This window comes from Phalacrocorax aristotelis, chromosome 5 (genome assembly GCF_949628215.1).
Source record: "Phalacrocorax aristotelis chromosome 5, bGulAri2.1, whole genome shotgun sequence".
Taxonomy (NCBI): Eukaryota; Metazoa; Chordata; class Aves; order Suliformes; family Phalacrocoracidae; genus Phalacrocorax; species Phalacrocorax aristotelis.
The window spans coordinates 30,057,939-30,084,298 of NC_134280.1; the positions used below are offsets into that span (position 1 = coordinate 30,057,939).

At 40.2% G+C, this 26,360-nt stretch overlaps 1 protein-coding gene across 1 annotated transcript; it reads right to left on the reverse strand.

Annotated features, from left to right (window-relative positions):
• Positions 1-3,637: 3,637 nt before the first annotated feature.
• DYTN (dystrotelin) lies at positions 3,638-25,632 on the reverse strand. Its single transcript, XM_075093735.1, has 13 exons — positions 25,342-25,632; positions 23,470-23,671; positions 21,466-21,551; positions 20,483-20,571; positions 19,736-19,807; positions 19,236-19,399; positions 18,593-18,704; positions 15,853-15,998; positions 14,101-14,269; positions 10,099-10,169; positions 7,961-8,120; positions 6,197-6,677; positions 3,638-3,741 (listed from the first exon to the last, which is right to left on the reverse strand). The coding sequence occupies exons 1-13, from the start codon at positions 25,484-25,486 to the stop codon at positions 3,638-3,640; spliced, it is 2,001 nt and encodes a 666-aa protein (XP_074949836.1). The 5' UTR covers positions 25,487-25,632.
• Positions 25,633-26,360: the final 728 nt, after the last annotated feature.

Sequence of the window (26,360 nt, forward strand, 5' to 3'; positions counted from 1 at the left end):
TTTTCAAATGCCTAAAGCAAAACTCATTTGCTGGGTGTTCGTCAACTTGCAGAAATAGGTTCAAGTAGCAAAATGTGTAAATGAAATCTTAAAATCATTACTAGGCCTGAACAATATAAAGCTTAAACATAGTCCCATTGGGTGAAATCCTGATCTTACGGAAGCAAACAGAAAACTGTAAGAGGCTGTCAGTTTCAGTGACACTGAATTTGTGCTTAAAGTTCAGCATGCAACAAACTATTTAAATGTTCAAGAGGAGAGGGAACACTAATGCTGGATGAGCATGGAACAGTTTAGTGTGCTCAGCAACACTGCCCCAGTTGCCTCTGCCTACATCCACAGCCTACGAGAGTGCTCTGCTACTGCATGGGAGACACAAGAGTATTATTACAACAGGTCTGTTCGCTCCTGTACTACAGTTGTTAATTATCTAAATTATATTAATCTATTTAAAAGACCCATTATGTTATTGCAAAGCTGTGCACAAGAGACAAAATATTCGGCCACGGTCACCACAGCTCTTAAGACCAGCAACTGACAGAGAGCGTGTTAAGGGCTGGATGCCTCAGCCAAGTAGGACTGGTATTGTAGTAGATTGGATGTTACCTGTTTCCATATGCTCTCAAGTTCTAGAAAATGCAAAACCAGACAGGTTATCTGAACAGGTACTGTTATCTTAGATGCTTTTCCACAGGGCCCTTTAGGAAGAGGCTAGTGTTTCCACTTCATATACGTCCCCCTGTAACAACAGAATCCCCTAGGAAAGGGCAGCTGACAGCTTTCTTCCTCCCTTCAAATAGTAACAGAAATGGTGAAATACCACTATGGGCCAAGCTTATATTTCACTTAAACAAATTTGCAATACTTGTCTGCTTCAGCAAACTTCTTAATTTAATTAATAGGCTGTAGCATCATTTGGCCTTGGAGAAATGGGCAGGAAAGTATTAGTATGTGGAGGAAAGACTGAGAAAACATGAATCTTTAGCATAGGTCACACTATAGAGAACATTTGGGAATTGCTGATGTAAAAGAGACAACCAGTATTATTAACTGTGGTGAAATAAAAAAGGGGACTCAGCAGCTAAACAACTGCTTATTAGCATTGGAAAACACTTCCTTGAGTCTTTACACACTGCCATGAAGTAAGAGTTTATGGTGGTTCAGGAATATCTATTTGTAAGAATTTGTGTTCCAGACCTGTTCTATGTTGCATCGGACCAAACCAGTATTTGCTGGCTGTCACTGTTTCCAATCGATTTTAATTCAGATGCACTCACTCTGAAGAAGATTTAAAGCTTCATTAGAAACTCATGGATATCTTCCCATAATCAACAGTTAAATTCCTTGGACTGTTGTTTGGATCCCTTGGCACTGGTATATTGCAAAAGCTACTAAACTTCTATCTCGCACTATATTCCATGTATGTGATAATATGGGTGTATCCACTTTCTAGTGACCTCATCACTATTTGTTTTCTGGGGTCCTCCTCCCTCAATTAGTTTCTTTACTTTTTACCTTTCCTTTGCTAGAGTCAAACTGCTTGTTGGCTTCCAGCTGCATACAGTTATTTGTTGCTGCAATTCTTGAGTGTTTGCAGTAGGTGTAATTAAGGCCTCCTGTGACCAAAACCAGCAAGAAGAACCAGGAATGTTCATTACTATCACTACCACAGTGTAAGGTCTTTCAAGAAGGTGGCTGAGGTGCTACCAACACAAAACAAGATTTCTAACCATTTTAATGGTCAGACAGTCCCTTTATCTTGGTGAGTATAATTCGTTCTGAAAAATACAAGACCAGGAAAATTTATGTGGAAAATTAAGTGTTCTGCTGAGCAGCTTTTCCTAAGCACTATGCCTTGCATTGGCCTTTTCAATCACATCAGCCTAAACCCTGTTTGATTATACATGAAACAAAGCTTCAGAATATGTAATTTACCTGACTTTTCTCCTGAAGCTTCCGAAATATTTTGCTTTCACCCATCAAATTTATTTTCCTAGTAATCATAGAAAAATTCCTGTAAAAACTAGGATTATTTTCTTTCTTGGAAAGCTGGTATAGTTCCAGTGATTCAACTAAATTCCTTTAAAGTATGCAAATTTTCTTGACCTGTAACTGGTTTTGAGCTCATATGCACATACTTATTCACTATTTTTTATGCACCTCTCGCAGGACAGTGATAGTAAGTGGCTAAATCTACAGTTTTTCTCTCTGAAGCGGTACTGAATAATTTCAATTTCTCAGATTTTTAAAATACTTCTGTGCATTATCAGAAAAAAATGGTTTCCTCCTTGCTGTCATCAACAAGAGATACAGCACAATTCTAAGGAAGTAACTTGACCATTGCATATCAACACTTGGTACTTTTATCATTAGTTCACGTTGTCACTTAACAATTCAAAGAAGTACAACATCTGATAATAACATGCAAATCATTAACATGCAGTACCTTAACCCATTATCTCAACCTTCAGAACTGCTGTCACTAAAGCAACACGCATTTGATGACGCTATCACCATACTATACAAACATGTCTCACTGAGTTGCACTGCTGTAAGAAACGTAGCAAACAATAAGCAATGAAAGGAAAACATTGAGCATCTATTATTTTTCTTCTAGGAATTATCTAAATTCTTTCTAGGGCCTTCAGTCACCCATCATTGTAATAAATGAAGCTAGACTGTAGTATGAATGGATCGAAACAGTATGCAATGTTTCTTTTGTGTGATATCTTCCTTTCTCTTCAAACCCAGCTGTTTCTGTGCTGATGCCTACTAGATGCTTTGTAATCAGCTTCAGCAAGTACAGCCTGCTACCTACAGCCAATCATCTATCTGTTTACAAACTGTGTAGCTTATACGTTTACTTACATGCGTATGTATGCCCATACATGTGTGTACAGGCTTGGTAAGTATTTTTAATATTCTGGAAGTTTTAGATATGTTCCATCAAATAAAAAGTACTAGTAACCAAGGAAAAATTTCTTTTTCTCACATTTAGATGCTGCAGGTAAAATTACATTCTTATTAGCCATCCTATATGAAACACTACATTCTTATTAACTGTTCTATACTAACGCATAAGTTAATAATGGAAAGGCTCTTCTAAAGCAATAAAATTCCTTTAAATGTTCAAAGCATCTTTTCCTTTAAATATGAATTCAGTAGTTTGGAAAAATATGAATATTTAAATATCAAGTATTGAGAATGCAGACAGTTAAGAACTTATTCCTTCCTTTAGTCTAAGAAAAAATGATAGAAAATACATCACTGAAACCAACTGACTCAAGCCAACTCTCATATAAAGAATAAATGTTCCTGAAACACAAGCCATTACCAATTACACAGCAGTAACAAGAGAGGACAGGGCAGGACAGCTGTGAAAGCCTGTGTAACATTAATGAAGAGATGATGATTTTTATCAGCTGGGCAAACATCTCCTGCACAGGAGCTGTAAACAACCAATAGAAAAGGAACATCATTTTCTAACACTATTTATGGTTCCTGATGAAGTTAGCAAATGTGGAAATCTGTAATGTTGGGTTATTACAGGCAACACCTGAGACACTTTAAAGAGTCTGACGTGGCATCAATTACCTTCAATAGTTCAGCAAAGCTGTAAGGTGAATGGTAGTTTCCATCATTTACAAGCTTGTGAAGTTACTTGGTTGATGAGGTCAGAAAAGGATCTGCAAACACATTCAGCTGTAGAGAAGAACTCCTGCTGCAAAGCAGACTGCTGAGCTGAAAAGTAGAACAGATTTTAAGTCTTTCAAAGCATTTGGATGCTGCCAGAGCCCTGAAAAACTTTATAAATCTCTTATTAAAGATAACCCTGTAGAAACAGAAGGTTTTTTAGTCACTGTCGTTATTACATCCTCATTATCAAAAGTGAGGCATCCTGACTGTTGAACAAAGCTCCGCTGTGTAAGACCATTGATTACATAGGGATTTTGTACTTCTGGAAGCTGTTTCCAGTGTCACAGAAGTGCCAACAGCAAAGACCACCTGTGCCTTCACCAGTATAAGTTTGCTCCTTAATTGACTGCTGAGACTGTTTTCCTCTTATATGCCTTGACTCATTCTGTTTCAAATTAGTCCAACATTAGTCTCTCAGCCTTTTCCTTTTTATGGGAGATGCTCCAGCGCCTAATCATGATGGTAGCTCTCTGCTGGACTTGCTCGAGCAGTTCCACATCCTTCTTAAACTGGGGGGGGCCCAAAACCGGACACAGTACCCCAGACGTGGTCTCACCAGGGCAGAGTAGAGGGGGAGGATAACATCTCTTCATCTGCTGGCCACATTCCTTTTAATGCATCCCAGGATATCGTTGCCCTTCTTGGCCACAAGGGCACAGTGCTGGCTCATGGCCAGCTTGCTGTCCCACCAGCACTCCCAGGTCCTTCCCAACAGAGCCGCTTTCCTGTAGTTCAGCATCCAGCCTGTACCGGTGCATGGGGTTGTTCCTCCCCAGGTGCAGGACCTTGCACTTGCTCTTGCTGAATTTCATCAGGTTCCCCTTGGCCCAGTGCTCCAGCCTGTCCAGGTCTCATTGAATGGCAGCACAGCCTTCTGGCATATCAGCCACTCCTCCCAGCTTGGCATCATCAGCAAACTTGCTGAGGTTACACTTTATCCCATCATCCAGGTCATTGATGAATATGTTGAACAGGACTGGACCCAGCACAGACTCCTGGGGAACACCACTAGTGTCAGGCCTCCATCCAGACTCTGCTCCATTGGTCGTGACCCTCTGAGTTCTGTTGTTGAGCCAGTTCTCTATCCACCTCACTGTCCACTCATCCAACCCACACTTCCTTAGCTTGCCTGTGAGGAGGCTATGGGAGACAGTGACTTCAGTAAGGCATTTGACAAGATAGACAACATCCACTGCTCTCCCTTCATTGACCCAGCCAGTCACACCATCATAGAAGGCTATCAGGTCGGTCAGGCGTGATCTTCCCTTGGTGAATCCATGTTGACTGTTTCTGATAACCTTCTTGTCCTCTACATGCCTGGAGATGACCTCCCGGATGAACTGCTCCATCACCTTTCCGGGGATGGAGGTGAGGCTGACCGGCCTGTAGTTCCCCAGGTCCTCCTTCTTGCCCTTTTTGAAGATGGGAGTGACATTTGCTGTCCTCCAGTCCTCGGGCACCTCTCCTGTCCTCCATGACCTTTCAAAGATGATGGAGAGTGGCTCAGCAAGAACATCCACCAGCTCCCTCATCACGCACAGGTGCATCCCATCAGGGCCCATGGATTTGCAAGGATCCAGTTTGCCTAGGTGATCTCTGACCCAGCCTTTCTCAACTGATGGTAAGCCTGCCTTTCTCCAGGTTTGTCCTCTCTTTTCTAGGGGCTGAGATGCCTGAGGGCCAGCCTTAGCAGTAAAGACTGAGGCAAAGAAGGCATTCAGCAACTCCACCTTCTCTGCATCCTGCGTTACCAGGGCCCCTTCCTTGCTCAGGAGTGGGCCCACTGTATCCCCAGTCTTCCTTTTGCTGCTGATGTATTTAAAGAAGCCCTTCTTGTTATCTTTGACATGCATTGCCAGATTTAATTCCAAGTGTGCCTTAGCCTTCCTTGTCGCATCTCTGCACACCCTGACAACATTCCTATGTTCTTCCCAAGTGCCCAGTCCCTTTTTCCACATGCTGTGAACCTTCTTTTTCCATTTGACTTTCTCTAGAAGTTCTTTGATCATCCACGCAGGTCTCCTGGCTCCTCTGCCTGACTTCTTTCTCCTGGGGATGCACCAATCTTGAGCTCAGAGGAAGTGGTCCTTGAATACTGTCCAGCTCTCTTGGACCCTGCCTGCCTTCCAGAGCCCTAGACCATGGGATTCCTCCTAGCAGGTCTTTGGAGAGGGCAAAGTTGGCCCTCTTGAAGTCCAGGGTTGTAAACAGACTCATAGCCCTGCTTCTACCTCGCAGTATCCTAAACTCGACCATCTCATGGTCACTGCAGCCAAGGCTACCTCCAACTCTCACATCCTCAACCAGCCCTTCCTTGTTTATTAGGATATTCTACCTTACAGGAATTTGTTCTACTTTATAGGATAGAGCTGGAGTACTTCTAGAAGTCAAAGACAAGGTTCTGAATTTCCTCTGAGGGTTAAATGATTAAGAACAATATTAGACAGTAAACTGGATGAAGGTGAGAAGACAATGTCAAGATAACTGGGAGAACATGTACCTGGTTGGGCTTGGAAAGACATTGTATCCTTCAGTTTCATCACTAGCTGCTGCAGTTCCACTTCCTCACTGACTTCCTTCTCATCAGGTGGTATCTGTACTGCAGTGGGAGTAAAAACTGTATTCCTCGTGATGCCACCGAGGGAGTTTTCTGTCAATTCAGGCAGATATGTCTGATTCTCTTTTGCTTTTTCATACTGTCCCATAAAAGGTCTGTTGCTCTGCAGGGACACTGACTCCAGTGGGTCTTCTGAGAACATAAAATCCACTACAGCAGGAACCTCAGGTGTCTGTAAAACCTGCTCTCTGTTTGCAGAGTTGGGGGGATTCAAAGATTTCCAGTCTGCACATGTTCTGGAAGTAGGCCTTATTTGGTCAGGATTTAATTGACCCTGCATTCTCCTTTCCAGCAGGACATGTGGATTTCTTGGCAGCATATTCTGGCTCTGTGCAAAAGGATCCTCTGGTGACTGTAACATTTTCTACAATAGACAAAACACAGAAACTACATTGTGAAAATCGTTGATATTTTGCTTTGCTGGTAGTAGTAGAATAGGAAAATAATTTTGGGTCATAATAATTTTTTTTTTAATTTCTGCTGAACTAAACCAATTCTTTTCACCTATAAAATATTTTCCCCCAATAAAATGAAACATTGTTTTTCAGTTTGGACAAATCTATGTGGCCATTTTTCCACAATTCCAGACTGAAGACTTTACATACCTTAATGCCATTGAAAAGTGGGAATAATAATGTTCCAAGAGTAAATTTGCAGGAAAATTGTTCTAAAAGAATTAAACTAAGGGAAAAAAAATGTGTCTATTAAACACATATCAAACACCTCACACCTGTTAACATCTGAAATTCCAAAACTAGGTTGGTTGTCAATGTCACAGTTGTACTTGGAATTTTCTAGACAGAACTATGATGACAAATACTACCCACTGCATGAATGCCAAGTCTGATGTAATTGGGATGCACTGAGCTGACTGTGCATGCCCTGGACACTTAACTGTGTGTGTGCAGCCAGTCCTGCATGTGTGGACAGGCCAGTGTCACAGCATACACACAGGACGGTATGACATGCCAGGTCATATCAGACTCCATGTGTAAGTGATATAAAGCTGACCAGGTGTGCACTGTAGATGTGTCTGGCTTTCCTCTATGTTTGACCATCCCTGAAAAACACTCTAAAAAGAGCATTGCAGAAAATGCTACAAAAATGCTGTAGGTGGCAAATCTATATGCATTCCTTGTGAAATAAAGGCCTTTTTAGAACATCAGAGTTGCTTTAAATGAATAAGAGTCAATACGACTGAAAAGAAACAAAATATTTTCTGTAAGATGTCTGTATTACATCCCAGTACAAGACAGCAATTAGGAATGACAAGAGTGTTTTATTTATTCAACACCAACACAGGATTCTTTTTTTAAGAAAAGACTGCAATGAAGTATATGCAACACGTCTTTTGGAAACATATTCTCACTCTTATTGGAATATCCTCTCATTATTTTCATTGCAGTAGTATTAAACATCCTACACATGGATATCTGTGCTAGATGCTAAATATATACAGAATGACAAGAAAATCCCTGCTGCAAAGAGGCTATCTGCTTTCACTGAAGACAAGAACATAAGATGACTGAGCAGACAAGTGGAAGGTGCATGAAATAGTATCAAGTGTGGTGTCTGCAGGAAAAGGAGTAGTTGATGTTCAGTAATTGCCCATAGCAGTGAAGATTCTTAGGATATTTATTACCATACCTTTAATTCTTGCTTTATTTGCTGTAGCTTCATTTGTAGGTTTTCATGGCTTGCTTTCAGGCTTTGGAGATTTGCCTCTATTTTGCAGCTTTTGTCTTCCTGGCAGTTGTGAAGGAATTGCATTTTGCCCTTCCATTTGTTGAACTGCTTCTTCATGTACCTGCCAGGACACATGAGGGTGGGAATTTTGCTAGAGCGCACACACACAAATATATGCAGTCATGGAAAACAGCAAACAAGGTAGCACAAACTTTCTCCTCTTTGTCAGTTCAGGAAATTTTTGTCAGCTTTGGGGTTTGAGGCCAGTATTTAAAAAACTGGGCTTTATCCATGGTATTAGCAAGAACAGGAGTGTTCTAGATGAGGAAAGATGCTGAGTAGAACTGTGGCCAGGACTGAGCTTTGCATTTTGGAGTTTTACCCCTCCCACAAAGGTGGCTGCAACACAAGAGACATTATAGCGTCCCTCTGTCTAGAAGCAAACTACTTACAGCAGCTTATGGCAACATGAGTAATGTGATTCATTCATCTAGTTATATGACAAGGTCTGGGTCAGAGGGTGATGCAGTATTTTGGGAGCAGACTTCGCAGATATCCTCTCAACTATTGCTAATCTGAACAAAAGCTGAATATCTTTGCCATATGTGCTGATTTTGGCTGGGATAGAGCTAATTGTCTTCATTGTTGCTAGTATGAGGCTATGTTTCGGATTTGCGCTAAAAACAGTGTTGGTAATACAGGGATGTTTTCGTTACTGCTGAGCAGTGCTTACACTGAGCCAAGGCCTTTTCTGCTTCGCACCCCAGCGCACCTGCAAGCAGGCTGTGGGTGCACAAGAAGCTGGGAGGGGACACAGCCAGGACAGCTGACCCCAACTGACCCAAGGGATATTCCATACCATAGGCGTCATGCTCAGCAATAAAAGCTGGGGGAATAACAAGGAAGCAGGGGATGTTCGGAGTTATGGCATTTGTCCTCCCAAGTAACCGTTACATGGATGGAACCCTGCTTTCCTGGAGATGACTGAACAACTGCCTGCTGATGGGAAGGAGTGAATAAATTCCTTGTGTTGCTTTGCTTGTGTGCATAGCTTTTGCTTTACCTATTAAACTGTTTTCACCTCAACCCTCAAGTTTTCTCACTTTTACCCTTCTGATTCTCTCCCCCATCCCACCGGGGGAAATGAGAGAGCAGCTGTGTGGTGCTTAGTTGCCAGCTGGGGTTAAACCATGACACCGTATCTCTTTATTTTCCCATGTGAGAACAGAGAATGAGGTAAGGACACAGACCTACAATGAAAATGCAATTATTTTGCTCGAGTCTTGGAGTGCCCTTGTGTGAATTTGGAGCAGTAATTGTACATTGACTTATTAGAATGAAACAAAACAGCAACAGAGGGAACTGAACATACTGAAGAAAATAGAGAGAGTAGATTCAGGATCAAATTCTTCACTTTGCTGTAATTCCATTGGTTTCAGTGGACACAGACATGATTATATCTACAGCACATTCATATAGAACTACAAAAATGAAGGAGGGGAAAGCAAAAGTGAAACAGGTAAGCATGGTTGCCCATACACCAACACCCCAGCCCAAACAAACAAACCACCCACCCAAGGAATTTGTAGTTTAGGAATTAATGTTTTATTGTGTCAAAGGTTTGAATATCAGAAGGGACTTCTGTGATAATCTAAGTTGTGGAACTTTTACCACTAGTTACTGTATTAAGCCTGTAGTCTCTATTTGACTTGCAGCATAATTTTAAGAAAGATATCCTACCTGGATTTAAAAACTTCATGTGAACTATGAAATTTGTTTTGATTAACCTTACTCAGAGAAAAATTTGAAAAAGTATGTTATTCTGATATTTTTATGCGAATGAACATTTTTTCCCTTAAAAATGACTTTTAGAAATGTAAATAAACAATTGCAGAAATGCTGACGAAAGCAAGCATTTTTCAAGTGATCTTCATTTACAATTTTTGTTGCTGAGTTTTTATCATTCATCCCCATTTGATAGGATTTCTTTTTTTAACCTCAAAATCCCTAAAGTATGGAAAAATAATTTGTCTTCTAGCTCTTCACCAGAGCAGCGTTGCCCACCAGTCTTCAGTCATTGTATTACTGCATTTACCTACCTGATCTCATTGTGAATGCTTTTGATGGATTCGTGCATTTTTAACACATCTGCTTCAAAATAAGCTATTGCCTGTAATAAGAAAAGACAAAAGTATCTGTTCATAACTTCATCACCAAGAACATTTTGTTTTCTATGCAAATTTTGCTATAAGAGGGCATGGTAAATTTGGGATTTGGTCTGTTTTACAGATTTACCAGTTAACCTCTTTTATGTAACTGTTTGCAATCAATTGATGCATTAAAATATTTCTAATGGCTATTAGAATGGCCTGGAAAATTTATAGAACGAATTCTTTGTCCTATGACAAATTCTAAGTGTATGAGAATTTGTTTTGTTTTAAATTAGAACAAAAACCTCATTCCCTGGAATTTCTGCAAAATGGAATATTCTGATTTGGGAACAGTCCCAAGTCACACAACTGCTTTGGGGCAAGGAGATGGAGGGAGACAGACTGAATGTAGAAGAGAGGAGAAACTCCTGGTCTTTGAATGGAAGTAGTAGTGTCTGGGCCACGCAGGGGACAGTAGCCCAGAAGTCAGGGAGGCAAACACTTTCCAGGTAAGCTGCTTTAGAGGCATCGTATAAGATGGGCTGGAATCAGGGCTGTGAGGAAATTATGAGACTAAGAGCTGTGTCCCCAGGACGTCGAAGCTAATGGATTCTATTTAAAAGCTATTATTGGACTTATGGTCTGCATCTTTTTAAGCAACATTGAAATAATCTGCACGATAAGATGTTGGAAATCAGTATAATATTCCTGACAAATCTGGTGTAGTTGGCAGGATACACAAGGTTATATTTGTGACAATTTGGTGTAGTCGGCCATATCCACAAACCTGCATTTACGACAGTTAGTTATATAAACAATTGTGCCGAAAGCTCAATCTCATGGGTTTTTTTTTATTACTAAAGTGATATATGACCCCTTTCAAGAAAAAATAGAGTATTACAGTCTTGATGAGTGCATCTTTTCACAAAGTACATTCCATATTCAAACCTTGAGGGTCTCAACATCCTAGGGTAATAATGCACATAACGTTTCTCTTATTAAGCTCTAGGAAGACGTGTCAGACACAGATTTATATCTAGTATCACTTTTTGGAGTGGACATAGCATAGTCCAACTGCCTACATCTCTAAAGTTAATACCTGTCCTCCCAAAATTCTCTTCTAGCTAAAGTATGCTTTTCAAGGTCATCAGACATTCTGTATGATGCAAGACTTTTGGTATAAAAGAAAATCTCTTGGCCTGTATGGAAGGAGGGCAGACAGTACTGTATCTGGGTGTTTGCTCATTTGAACTTGTTTCTGACTCTCTACTTATATACTCCCAGTGCCATGGCAGAAACAGACAACAGCAGCCTATAAGCATCACCTCTCATACATGCTGACCAGGAGGCAGATGTCCCAGTCACATGGACAGGTGTGGAGAAACTTTCCCATCTCATGCACGATAACCATCTCTTCAATTATTATTTAGTTTGAAGGTGGCAACATTTGTTGCCACAAACGTTATAGACGTTCAGGTTTATTACTTTGTCTTAAGGCAACTATGGGACCATGTAAGCATTTAATATACAGGACCTGTAAAATGGATTTCAAAATCCACACTCATCTCTACAGAAAGCATAAAAAATGTAAAGGTTCACATCAAAACAGACAGCATAAGACAAGACATAACAATATCTTTTTTCCCTGCCTTTTTTCACAGAATCACAGAATCACAGGTTGGAAGGGACCTCAGGGATCATCTAGTCCAACCTTTCCAGGAAGAGCGCAGGCTAGACAAGATGGCCCAGCACCCTGTCCAGAAGACTCTTGAAGGTGTCCAACATGGCCGAGTCAACCACTTCCCTGGGGACGTTATTCCAATGGTTGACTGTCCTCAGTGTGAAAAATTTACCTCTTGTGTCCAAGCGGAATCTCCCCAAGAGCAACTTGTGTCCATTCCCCCTGTTCTCTCCATGTGACTCCTTGTAAAAAGGGAGTCTCCATCTTCTTTGTAGCTGCCCCTTAAGTACTGGTACACGGTGATGAGATCCCCTCTGAGCCTCCTTTTCTCAAGGCTGAACAAACCCCGTTCTCCCAGCCTATCCTCGTATGGCAGGCTTCCCAATCCTTTGATCATCTTGGTGGCCCTTCTCTGGACCCCTTCCAGCCTGTCCACATCCTTTTTGTACAGCGCGGACCAGAACTGTACACAGTACTCCAGGTGTGGCCTGACAAGCGCTGAGTAGAGCGGGATAATGACTTCTTTCTCTCTGAAGGCGATGCCCTTTTTGATGCAACCCAGCATCCTGTTGGCCTTCGTGGCCGCAGCAGCACACTGTTTGCTCATATTGAGCTTTCTGTCCACCAGGAGCCCCAGGTCCCTTTCCACAGAGCTGCTCTCCAGCCAGGTGGATCCCAGTCTGTGCTGCACTCCTGGATTATGTTTTCCCAGGTGCAAGACCTTACACTTGTCCTTGCTGAACTTCATAAGGTTCTTGCTGGCCCACTCTTCCAGCCTATCCAGATCTCCCTGCAGAGCAGCTCTCCCTTCTGGAGTGTCTAATTCCCCACTCAACTTGGTGTCATCAGCAAACTTCATCAGGCTGCACTTGATGCCGTTATCCAGATCACTTATAAAGATGTTGAATAACATTGGGCCCAATATCAATCCCTGGGGGACTTCACTAGTGACAGGTTGCCAGTTTGAGAAAGAGCTATTTACCACCACCCTTTGGGTGCGGCCTGTCAGCCAGTTCCCCACCCACTGCACAGACCACTTGTCTAGGCCATAACGCATTAATTTCTGCAGGAGGAGGCTGTGGGGGACCATACCAAAGGCCTTGGAGAAGTCCAGGTAGACGATGTCCACCGCCCACCCCATGTCAACCAGGCAAGTCACTTTGTCATAGAAGGCCACCAGGTTTGTCAAGCACGATCTGCCTTTAGTGAAGCCATGTTGGCTTTTCCCAATCACGCGCTTCAATTGACTTGTGATGGCCCCCAGGAGGCTCAAAAAGAATTCTCAACCCAGAAAGAAAATGAACAAGACAGCAATGCATGTGACAAAATCCCACTACAGGGATGCAAGTCCCATTTTGCTGTCTTCTAAAATGACAAATGCCAGCCATCAAAATTATATGCTTCAGCAATATCTGACCACAACTTCTCCTGCAGATACGTGCTGACTGGCACTGTAACTTAAGTGGGGCAGCAGAGTCCTAAAAGACAGCACAGGAGTAGCAGCCAAAGGAGTGATGTGACACGCACAGGCTAGTTCTCAGTTACTGCACCCTTGGCTTCTGGGAAGAACAAGATGAGCAGATGACACAAACTGGTTTGAACACAACCCAGTGTTCCCTATATTCTGACTATGTGCAGAGCTACCAACCTCTCAAATAAATATAGAAACAAAAAACTGCTATGTACTTATTTTTGTCTACACTGTCCTACCCAGTCCTCTAGCATTATTTCTATGCTGGGAACCTGGAAATGGATTAGTGGAGAGCTTTTATGCATGAGCTGTTTTAGTTGGAGTGGACACTACTCTGGGTTTGTCCTTAAGAAGGGCCCATTCTGTCCTCTTGCTATTGCCATGGTGACAAAAATGACCTGAGCCTAATAAGAATTAAGACATCCTTCCTTGGTATTTCCCTACAGTAGGAGGACATGATGGCATTTTTTACTGTCAGAATAGAGAGAGGACTCCAGTCTTAGTCTTTAATGTGCTACTGTATGACAACTCAAAAAAAAGTAACAGAGCAAATATTCTTACAAATGCTTCTGAAGGTCATGGAATCAAGGAGTTACTCACTAATCTTGGGAGGTATCAATCTCAAGCCTCACTAAGTTTTCAGTTTCCATGTTTTTTTCCATAAATGAGAAATTAACAGAAAGGTGAAGCTGTCTGTTACATTTCTTTTTTCATTGGCAATTAGAAGGCAATTAGATAGTTAACTTGGTAGGTCTTCTTCACAGCTTTAGCATTATTTCAGCTTCGTGTTTTTGCTCACCTGAGCTTTTGTTTTGCCTTGCTCTGGTGTCTTGCTGTTATTCTCACTCTTCTGCATTACAGTTCTGTTTTCAGATATGAATTTGGGTGACTCCAGGACAGGCCTGTCCACTGGGACAGACAGGTTTTCAGGCCCAGGTAGTGGTGAAGCACTGTGTTCTGCAGGAGGACTGTATGCCAACAGAGAAATAATGAGTAGAAAAGGGATCAAGCCTTATATGGCTTTGGTATCCAGAAAGATCAAAATAAAATTAAGGCACAGACAGACAGCTATGCTACTGACTAAGCAAGAAGTATGGTTTAGTTATGCCTGCTAGTATATTTTGGCTGAAAGAATGAAATTCCTGAAAACAAATTCCATTCTTTCAACAGAATCTCAACAACAGGGTCTTCTTTCCACCCATTTAGTACCAGTGCAATTTGCTGCTTCTCTTGCTTCCTTTAGCAAAGAGCTAAATATATTGGGAAATTCAACTACAAAAATCTAGCAAAGGGCCAGATATCCTCCTGTTCAGCCCATTCTATGCTACGAAAAGCCCAGATACCTATCAGCCCCACAGTGCCACCTGTAACAGCAACCACAAATTGTTCTTGCTCTTATTGCTACCCAAGATTTAGGTAAGCAAAACCCCACAGAATTACAGAGGAATATTGATTGCTTACTGTAGAATTAAATGACATTCAAAATGGAGAAATATTTTTTGTTGTTGAATACAAGCATTTTGCATTTCACCATTCTAAAAAAACCACTGAAATAATATTCTCCATGATAATTGCTGTAACTATCATCCATTAGCCTTACTGTATATAACAAATTGGTTTCTAATAACAATGTACTTATCTAGCAGTGTAGCACAACCAAGTTTTATAAACAGATTCTTCTCCTCCTTTGCACAAGGATGAAATTAATTCTTTTAGAGAGGAGTGACCGTTTTTCCCTATTCTAGTCTCACTGAAGCCCCATTTGGAGAACATGTGAGACCCAAGAGAGTCGCTACGTCTTTATACAGCTAGGAAGGAATCTCGCCATTTGTACATTTGTAGAGCATATCTCATATAATCATTCCTTTCAGTTTCTACACCTAAATATCAACCAAAATCCCAGAGAAAGGAAGGAGAAACTATAGGGGAAATCACAACACCATCTCCACTGCTCATTATTAACCACTGTGATCAGTGGAAATACAGTAATGAATTTACATGTTAATTAAAAGCAGACAAAACAGAACTGATCTGAAAGAACTAGAATGGTGAGATCAGCTACTCACTATTGTGAGTAATCCCACAGGACTGCAATTCAGCAGGACTTGAGTAGAACGACTGTCGGTGACCGCACCATGGGTCACATGTGGCAAGTATTCATAGTTCATTTCCAATGAATTTGTTGACAGAGGAGATGCTTAAAAACCCATGCAATTGTGACAGGTACTAAATATTTGCAGAGCTTGACCCTAGGCTGAGCATAAGAAATGGCAAGGAGAGAAAGAGATGACATAAGGAAGGAAGGAAGGAAGACACAACCATGTTATATTTTATAAGACAACTGGACATTAGGTTGTCAGCATAGTAATCATGATTAAGCTACAGAACAATGTGCAGCAACTTCCCACTTACGTTTTCCCTTTTTAATGGAAATATCATGACATGGTGTCTGTCGTAACAAAATCACTTACGCAAAGGACGTACTCAAGCAATATCCCACAGCCTGGCATATTATTCAGAGATTACAAACTCATTTGAAACAGAAACTCACAAAGTCTTTTCATGAACATGGAAGTGCCTCTCCTCTACTAGTTCCAGAGCCCTCCTTCTTTGAGCCTCCTTTCTTCTGCAGCGCTCTTGAAAGAGGTTGTTCTTGATTGTGTGGAGGAAGTGCTTTGCATTTGCCTTTGCTGACATCTGTTGGAATGAGGGATAATAAAGAATGGAGTGAATTTTCAAGCAGATGCTGACCAGAAGTAGACACAGTCCAAGGCAAAGGGAAGACATGAGAAAGCAAAGGTCCACCTGTTCAACACTGAAGAAGCTGATGGCTGCTGTCTGAGCCCTAGAAGGGGAGCTGAGGTGGATGATGATGCAGGCAAGAGCATTTCCAATTCTGTTAGGTGAGCAAACTCTCTGCCTGGGCCAAATTCAGGCAGCCTGGAAATGCCTAACACAGATTTTTGGCAGTTAAAATTATTAAGCTCACAGCCACAACAATAATTCTGCCCAACTAGTATCTAAGTTCCCTCTTGATCAATTGGAATAAGTACTTTTATACTTGTATGAAGTGTTCATAGATACAGCCTTCTGTGCCTCATGTCCTCCTCTCATACAATACAGTAAAAACCGCACTTCCATTTGCCACAGCAGTGTCAGGCTCAAGCACGACTAAGCTCAGTAGTTGTATTATAGGAGGACACAAACCAATTCTGCCCCACTAAGTGACTGCTGCAAGCCACGGGGTGAGCCCTGGCAGACTGAGCAGGAAAACACAAAAAACCTACAGCATGCCCCCTAGTCATTTCTCAACATCGTAATGACATTACCACAAGGTGTCAGCATGGTAAGGAAAAAACAGTGCTGATATTTCAAATAGCAGCAGCCCACTCCCTGATAAAGACAATGTGAAAACTTATCCAGCCAAGGACAGCATCTGCTAAGAGTGAAAGGTATGGGAAAAGTGGCTCACTACTGATTCTTTTATGTCCCACACAAAGGATATAAAAATGGTATCTATCATAGCGAGTACCTTATCTTTTTAATTTTTGTATAGATTTTGGCTACAAAAGTAATATTTACAGGATTAGTGTTAGAGTAGGGTTACATAAAGGAAACCTAAGTTCAGTGACCCAGTTGCAATATTGCAGCAACAATGTGGGAAAGCTCAATGTCAGACAGTATAGGAGAGGAAGGGGGCTTAATTTTGAAACAAAACTGATTTCACTCACTCACATTCACTCAGTCACAAGCACTAACATACCTGTGTCCAAGTAGTCTTTCCAGCATTAACACACCAAGGTGTGTGTATACACATGGTGCAGCCATGATGACTTACAGTGACATGGAGGACAAGAGATGCCAGTTCTTCTTAAGCCTCCTGGGTTCCTCTTAGTGTGACCATGCGCTAGTTTTTGGATGTGTCTTTAGCTCCTTTAGGAGCTGGCAGTGATTGTGATCTTTCCTCTCCTTATTTGGGTGTCTTATACGTATAGGTCTTGCTCTTTACCTTCACATCATCATCTCTTGTGATGGCATCTTCAAACGGCAGTTTGTCCTTTGTTTCAGGCTACCTTTTGTTTTCCTGATTTGGTTGTCCTGAGAAGCTGTGTATGGAAGTGCTGTGATCTTGCTGGCCAGCATAAACTCCTGCCTTGTTATATACCTCCTGCCCTTCCTTCTGGTGCTTCCACATCCACACACTCCCATTCACACTGATTTTTAATGTCTTTATTAGAAATCTCTACATGAGGACATCAGTTGCCATTTGATTCTCCTACTTTCTTACAGATGGAGGATGAGGAAGAATATTTGGAGGAATGAACATCTATCTGTTACTTTTAATGCAGATACTGAGCATCCAGATACAGTTTCTCACAGTGTTAGCAATAAGGTTTGGTTTCCAGAAAGAGAGCAATGAAGTGGTTACAGTTTAATGTTCCCCGACAAACGGTGACTGCAAGAGCAGTCTAACTAACATTCTTTAGTTTTAGTGCAGACACTGGCTACCCAGATATCTTTCATGTTAAATGCAGGGTTTCAGGAAGGAGACCATGAAGGACAGCTTACTAGGGAAACTTTCATGGGTGCTTTTCAGCTCATTTACTGGAACATAAGAAGATACTGTTATATAGATCCACAAAAAAATCTCTCTGGTGCTCTGGCAAAGATCTGGAATCTCCTGCTCAAAGGAGAAGCTGATCTTCCAAATAAAAATTCTCAGTGTTGTACTTCACCACTAGTGTGATGGAAGCACAGGTTGCACCTGTAGTGGAGCCCAAGTAGGCGAGCTTAGTTGCACCCATGTTGCCTCTTCGTGCTGCAAGCCTAACTGACAGACAAATGAGTCCAAAAGGTTTACAATAAAGTGGAAATGCTCTGGGATAAAGGAAATTTCAAGCAGGCATTTGTACAACTTTAGGATGAATTAATTTCTGAATGAGTCCACATTGGGACTGGGAGGAAGGAGCACTGGAACACACTGAGGGCCCTTTCCACAAGTTTAAGGATGATCTACAAGCGTCAAACTTGCCATAAAATTCCTCGGGAAGAGGACTTGCACTATGACATTTCATGGCTCTATTCAGTTTTTTCAGAACAAAACATTCCATCTAAAGTTAGAAGCCCCCTTTTTTCCTGTCCCTGACTCACTGTTCCCAGATTAATAATGCTAATATGTCACGGCCATTATGGCTAGTACACACATAATTTCATAATCAATGTAGTTCAAGAGTCTACTGCCTACATGAAGAACTTGAACAAGGAAATGAATCAGTAAAATGGGACTCTACCTGCACACAGTGTTCCACAACAGGATGTGACCTCTTATGTGGCTTGCTGAGACGGCCAGTGAAAAAGCAGTCTTGGCAAAGGTCAAAATTGAGGCACTTCAGACAGCGATACCTGTGAGGGAAAACAGAACGATTAAGTTATTTCCCCACAAGTAAGAACTCTGTGTAAGTGAGCTTGATTACTGAGAAATCCAGATCCCTGGGTTCTGAAATGCAGAGAATCACCTTTGTTAGAAAAATGACTTTCCTCAGCATTCTTTGAATGCAAGAGTTATTTTGTCCAAATGACAGTGGACTATTCTCCAGACCCACTAATGATTTTCATATATATTTGCTGCATCAGAATTCAATCCAAGGAAGAAACAGTTGTTCTAGAACCATTTTTGAGAATGCAGTTACATCTTCATATGCTTCTTATGCACCAGCTTATCCCTGTTTGCTGCTCTCTTGGAACGGTAATATCACTACATTATTGATGTAGGATTTGCAACTGTGATGGTTCTCTCTTCACCTATCTTACTTGTTAAATTAGATTTTCTCTGAAGTTTGATGCTTAATACAGTGGTTAGAGCCTGTAGGGTATGCAAGCAATGGCAAGAAACATATATGTGGATGCTATAGACTACAGTAATTACTGACGCACCTGAGGCCTGTAATAGGGAAAATTTTGCAGACTCTACATCTAGCGTGGTGAGAAACCATTTCTGTGGCTGATAATCTGTAACACGTAGGGAGCCACAGGAGAACAGCAGGCTCCGATCTCATCCAAGACAGGAATTTTTCTTCAACAATTGCTGAACTCAGAACCTGGAAAAAATACATCTCAAGTTCAGCCATTTACTTGAAAAGAACTGGCGTCTCATCTACAATTCCTAATAAAAGCTCTGATATTGGACTCTGCTAGCATAGATTTTCTATTCATGTAAGATGTTACAGGGTTCCAAAGGTTCTGGAATAATGCAAGAGTCTTCAGTAGTATCTTACTGAGCATCTTTTCTATAGATATAAATCCTCCTATATTGTAAGACTGACAAACAGTCTTGCCCCTTAAAAGTAGATACTGGTGGGTGTTATATGGCAATATACTTGCAATTTTAACCAACCATTCAAAATAATTTCCCAGGACAATAGAAGTTCACTTACGCCATGGAAACAGCTGTGAGTTGCAATTTCCACACAAGACAAAGTGCAGCTTTCTCCCACAATGGCTGGGATCTGCATAAAGAAGAAACGCTCAGAAACACCTCAATGAAAAACAGATGTTCCCATCATGCTCTGCTGAGATGGTGACAGCACACAGATGGTGAAGCATCTATAGAAATGCCATTTTACATACTGTTCTGAAGAAAACCTGTTCATATTCATACCATCAGTATGCAATTTCACCATTTAGTATGTGTCAGAATGATTTGCTTCCAGCTCACTTACTGAAATGGATCAACATTCTATGTTGCCATACTACAATACCAAAGGACACTGGGTTTGAACTTCAGGGGTTATTTTCAGATCCCATTTTCAGTGCCAGTTCAGCTGGAAATACCTGTATGCTAAGGCATTTTTCTGCAACTGCAAGCTATTCTAGGAAGTGCAGATATCTGAAGTTTGGAGTCGCATTAGCAACAGCTGTATGCAGCTATTCCCAAGACCTGTAAGCTCAGGCAAAATTAATGCACAGAGGCACTGGTGCAAGTGGTTACTTTGACTGAGAAAAGCTACAGAATATGACTCTCTTATCCATTTTGCATGGTAGCTCCCTTTGTGACAGAGTGCCCTACTGACTTCAGTCTCTTAATGTAATCAAACAAAAAATGTACCAACCATGTACTTTTTTCTCCTAGATTAGGATAATCCTACAAGATCTGTTGTGTAACAACACTGCAGTGGCATTACCTGATTTAAGTCTGTTAGTAGGCTTCTCAGGGCACTACGGGTAATCAAGGCCACCTTCCCATCAGGGATAGCATAAAACTGGAAGAAAGCTGAAAAAAACCAGAGGAAAGAAACTGGAATCCTGGCAGAGCCCGAGTTGTCTTCTAGCTGTTTATTCTCAAACGATCTACATGCTCATTGCAGCCTGCCAAATAAATCCCTCACCAAAGCTTCCCTTTATTGTCTATCTAACAGGCACTCAGTGACTGATGTGACAATACTTTCTTCCTACAGGCAGGGGAAAGACAAGGAAAACAAAGAAATTAAGGCAATTTCGTATTCCTGGCAGTTAAGACAAGTAAGAATGAAGAAAACAATGAGCTCATTTTCATGGCTGTAAGAAAAATATTTAAATATGTTTATACAAGATATGCCCTATTTAATTGTGCATTGTTAATTGCAAACTGTAATTTGGAAGGACATACACAATATGCAATTGGAGAGTATGAGGCCAATATGCCACTTGTGGTCCATTTGTTCTCCATTTTGAGCATTTAATGCAGGCAGAAATCTTTGTGCTACACATTGCACTGGGCTACCTTTATCTATTGTACTTAGTTCTTTAAGCATTTTGTCTAATGTTAAAAGAGCTCTAAAAGCTTCTGGATCAAATACACAAAATTGTTTTCTAATCCAATGAAATTTAAAACTAGGGGTTTTCTGTTCTTTTCTGCTAGGCAAATAGAACTTGGCCATCATTTTTAAGCTCTAATTATCTTAAACTTTACTATGACTTGTTCTGAGACTCTTCATGGACATTGTTGGCTATGGACATTGATGGAAAAGTATTCTTCTGCATCAGCCTTTCTCTACAACTAAGCAGTCAACATAGTTTACTTTTTGCATGGCAACACTGTATTCTCTTTTATAGTAAAAAAATTACAATGGCGATTTTTCTCGATGTTCAGTATTTTAGGCAGTGCATAAAATCATACGTTTCTCACCTCTGTATTTAGCCAGTAGAGTGTCTCCTGAAAGGGCAATTAGGGCAGCTGCAGCAGATCTAGTTTTGATATAACCTGTTCCAGATCTAGAAAAATAAAATAAGTTACTCTACATTCAGTGACAATGTAAAAACTAAAACCTCCAAAGAAAAAAATATTGCTATGCTGGAAGACAACTTCAAAACTCATATCCTTTTATATGTGTATAACTAATGTTGCATTTCAGCGGTATATTATGTCCAGGACCCTTTGTCACTGAACATAACTACAGAGTTAACTGTTCAAGATCACATGCACTCATAAAACAAAAAGACAGCATCTCCTTCAAAGACCTCACATTCCAAGTAAAATATAATTTTACATTTACAATACATGTCCTAAAAAAATTCTGCTCTTAATTTGTGGAAAGCCTTCCTAAATAGGGAAGAGAAAGCATGATTACAATCTGGTTTTTGTATTATATAATCAGGCAGCTTCACTGTTTGCGACATAGGCACCTAATGAGAAAACATTTATTTATGTGAAGACAAAGCAGACGTGAATTGGAAGCCATAAATCAGGAAATCCTGGAATTCTGTATTTAAGATATAATTTTTGCAAAGCAGCATTATATTTCAGAATATCATTACATAAAATCACCTTCAATAATCTTTAGATAAACTACATTTTTACAGAGCATACTGCAATATAAATATAAAGCTACAACATAGTCTCTAAAGTATGATCTGCATGGGAAACTGTTGGTCACAAGTTTCTAAATTTTTAATTAATGTATTTAGTTTTTCCAGAACTTTCATAGAAAAAAGTCTAAGATTAAAGCTAAAGTGTACAATCAAAAACCCTTATGATGGTTTATGTAAGCTTATTAAGTAAGCTACCACATAAACAAGGAAAAGCCCTTATGTGCTCTTGCCAGTGTTGATAGTGGAGGATGGCACTCTACAGAGAAACATGACTAGAAAAAAAATTATAAGAAGCTTTTTCTATCCTATATACATGGTAAGAAACTTGTGAATTTTTTTTGTAAAAAGAAATGACAGCAAAAAGAAAATTACACACTGTCCTATAAAAATAGAAAAAAAAAAAAAGACCAAGATAGTCCTGTTAAGAAGACTCTTCTAAATGGTTCCTTATAGTGCACACAAATTACAAAGTACTCTGGGTGTTTCTAGCTTTGTTTTGTAATACACCAGTTTATTCTTAGCCTTAATTGATTTTTTTAAGTACAAAAAAATTCATAACATGGCACCTTAAGCAATAGTGATCATATTATTAATTAACAGCAATTCCAGAAAAAGCCCTGCAGACCACTTGCATCTCACTCACTTTCAGTAAAAAACTTTGTTCTGATGTAGAAGGGAATAAATTTCACCCGTGATGAATAAATTCTACAATGAACTTAGCTTTTGTCTTTTAGATCTGATACAATCACAAACCACTCCTGCCTTTAGTGAATTAATTAGTTATTAACAAACAATACACGAGAAAAGTACACTCTGCAAGCTACTTCCTTATTATTCCCAGAATCTATTTGCTATTCACAGGAGCTAGCTGATCAGCTTAGTTATGAGACAGTAGTTTTGTTTCAGAATTGGTTGATGAACTTTTTAAGCTGGAGAAAAATATAATGAAAAGTGACTGGCAAATTCTTGACCTGTGCAAGGATACTGTCATTCAAAGGCAAATATGCATTCTTTTTCAGGAGCATATCAAAATACCTTGGCAGTCAAAAGAAGAGCTACTCTCTGTAAAACAGAGAAAGTTAGCATGGACTGGCAGACATCTGGACTTCCAGGTGATTTTGGAAACATTTGACCACTGTTTCTCTGATAAAGCTTTGTGCCTCATATTCCTATACTGTATTCCTGAACTACTCCCACTGTGTATACCAAGCAAAATACTGTCAAAATGGGAGGGTTTCGTACAGAAATGGTATAAGAGTGGTAGAAACAGACTTGGTCTGGCAGTACTTTGCGATGCATTTACATTTGTGCTTCCTCTTACCTGTCAAACATGGCACCTAGCAGGCTCAACGTGAATTCAGCAGCCCTTGGATCTACCTGGCCTGGTTTTTCTAATCTCACCCTTTGGAACAGTTCTGTCAGCATCCCAGAGATCTGCTGCACTTTCAGAGAAACCTGCTTTCCCCTCTGGCTCTGTTCACTTGATAGGATGTGCTGAATCAGAGAAACATCAATCAAATCCACTGTGGGAAAATGAAGGGAGAAATGAATAAGGAACCCTGCCTTTTCATGAATAGAAGTTCAATATTTTTTTATTAGAAGTGCCTAGGTAAGACTAAATGTTAAATGCTAAAGACTAAGATAAAATTAAGTCTAAACCAGTATGCAACATAAAAAGGAAATAATCTGGGAAAGGTCTTCCTGGGTTTATGGATGTAGCAAATCTTGCAAGGCTACAAAGATAGAACAGCTAAACTAAAATTCCCTGGATGTGATTTGGGGATAGACAGGAAGATAAGGAAAACAGCATGATTAACTGCACTCAAATGATAGAGGAAAATAGCATGGTTAGCTGCATCCAAATTATGGGCCTAGCTTCCATTCTATGTATAAATAGTACAAAACTACACACCATTCAGGGCTTCAAAATAAAGTTCACCTGGGACTGTGGAAACAATTTGTGCTTTGGTGTAGGCTTTTCTCCTCATGCACAAATACAAGGAGAAGAGGGGCGCTATGGCCAAGAAAGGGCAAACAAGCTGTGTTATAAATGTGCCAACTAATATCCAGTGGGAAGAGAGTGCTATGGCTTCTTAAAGGTCACATTCAGCACTGCAGAGGCATGATAAATTAGAATTAACATCAGAAGAGAAAGATGGTAGTAGGTTGAAAATTTGTAGACTGCTGAAGAAGCAGAGAACCTAGAATATGTCACCTTTGGTCCTTCCAGCACAGATGGGAAATTATCAGTGTGAGACACTGGCGAATCTCAACCCGGAAACCCATCTGCAATTCTGGTCACCAGTGTTCAAAGAGGAGTAGTGTAACTGGGACAGATGTTACGAGTGCCTAGAGGAGACATGGAAGACTAGGCAACAGAGCTAACAAAAACCAGTACCTGTATGACTTGGTACTTCCATGCTGTGACACATAGCACCACGCAGATTTACCATATTGGGGCTGAGATCAGACTAAATACGTTCGCAGAAGAGCATACCCAAATGAAAAAATATGGCAAAGGCCAACAAACTAGTCAGCTTTTCTGTGCTACCCTGAAGACCTCACTTGCAATGTTGTGCATTTTTAGCAACAGACTGTTTCAGGTGGAAAATTCAAGACTTCCATGCATTTTAGCTCAATCTGGAATTTATATCCAGTAATTTCAAAGCGAGCTAGGTGACCAGGGTTTTGTTCCATAATTCTTTGCTTGCACAGAATTCTCACTCACTTCAAAGACAGGGAGAATGAGTGCTAGCCAGGGGTTTTGTGGGCTATCATATTTTATTTTCTTCACATCAATAATGCCTGTCAATGCATTTTCAATGATCCACAATATTTCCAATAAATAACTCCTAAGAAACACAAGAACTTGACATTTAACAAGAGTAATAATATACAGATAAAGATTCATAACTGTGGTGATTTCTACATAGCAGTGTGGCAGATTGCAATAATAATTTGATTCTCCCATGCCTTTAGAATTTTACTAATGTATTTCCACTGACATTCAAAAGGGGGGGAAAATCAATTTGTATATGAAGTACTATCTAGCTCTTAGGTGTTCATAATGCATTCTGAGATTCTCAGGTGGAAAATGAGAGAGCTAAGTATAATAATAACTCATGGTGACAGCAGCACAAAATTTTTAGATTCTTCTCTGTGTCAAAGCACAAGATTCTCTTCATCTACTAACGCTGGCACAAACTTTGTATGGATCGTAGTTTTAGGGCTGTTCTGTAGACGGAGCTCTGAACATCACTGAAAGCCTCTGTGAAAGAAAACAAACATGTGTTACAATAGAGTGGTTCATTTAGAAAAAAAGGAAAAAAGAAAAACATTGTTTAACTAAAAATCAAAATAACAAAATTTGGACCTGATCAAAGGAAAATTTTGAAAAAATGAGAACAAAAAATTTTATTTTGTTCCCCAATAGCTTTGCGGGGAAAATTGTCTCTTATGACCAGTGACACAAAAAGTCATTAAAATAGTATTTGACATAGAAAGCACACCTGCTTCTTTGGGAATTAAGTCTATTCATGGACCAGGAAAAAGGATATGCACTGTGCGTACTTTTAGCCAAGATCATAATGAAATAATATTTCTTCAGGCAAAACAGTTTCTTGGTCAGAGATGCTCTTCTAAAAGAACAGTTTGTCAGTCTGCACAGCAGGGCTATTGTTTTAAATGCATATTGTTTCAAGCATTAAACAAATTTTCTGTCAAAATCAACACCTGGGACCCTCTCAGAAGAAGACAAGCAATTTACCAGAGCAACTGGCTTTTGACATCTCTGCTGAGTAATCCCACTCAAGCTGCTTGACTAAACCCCTTACCCTGACATGATTTCATCTCATTCCTTTCACATCACTAAATGATGTTTTCCTGAGCAGGAAGTAAGGCCTTCTGAACATTATGTATACCTGGTACTTTACACACATACCTAGAACTTCAAAACTTCAAGACAAAAAAGAAAAAAAAAGAAAAAAAGAACAAAAATCTTGTTCACAATAGCTTTAGAAACTAGAAAGGGATTTATCAGTTTTCCTCCTGTCCTCAGAAACTCTTTGTCCCTGTACTTCAGAGAAGATTGAGTATAAATAACTCACAAAATTATCTACCTGTTTATTCTGAAAAGAAGTCAATCTATGTGCAATGGTTTCACACAAATGTACCAGACTAATGTTAATAGTCAGCAAATTATGGGCTCTGCTT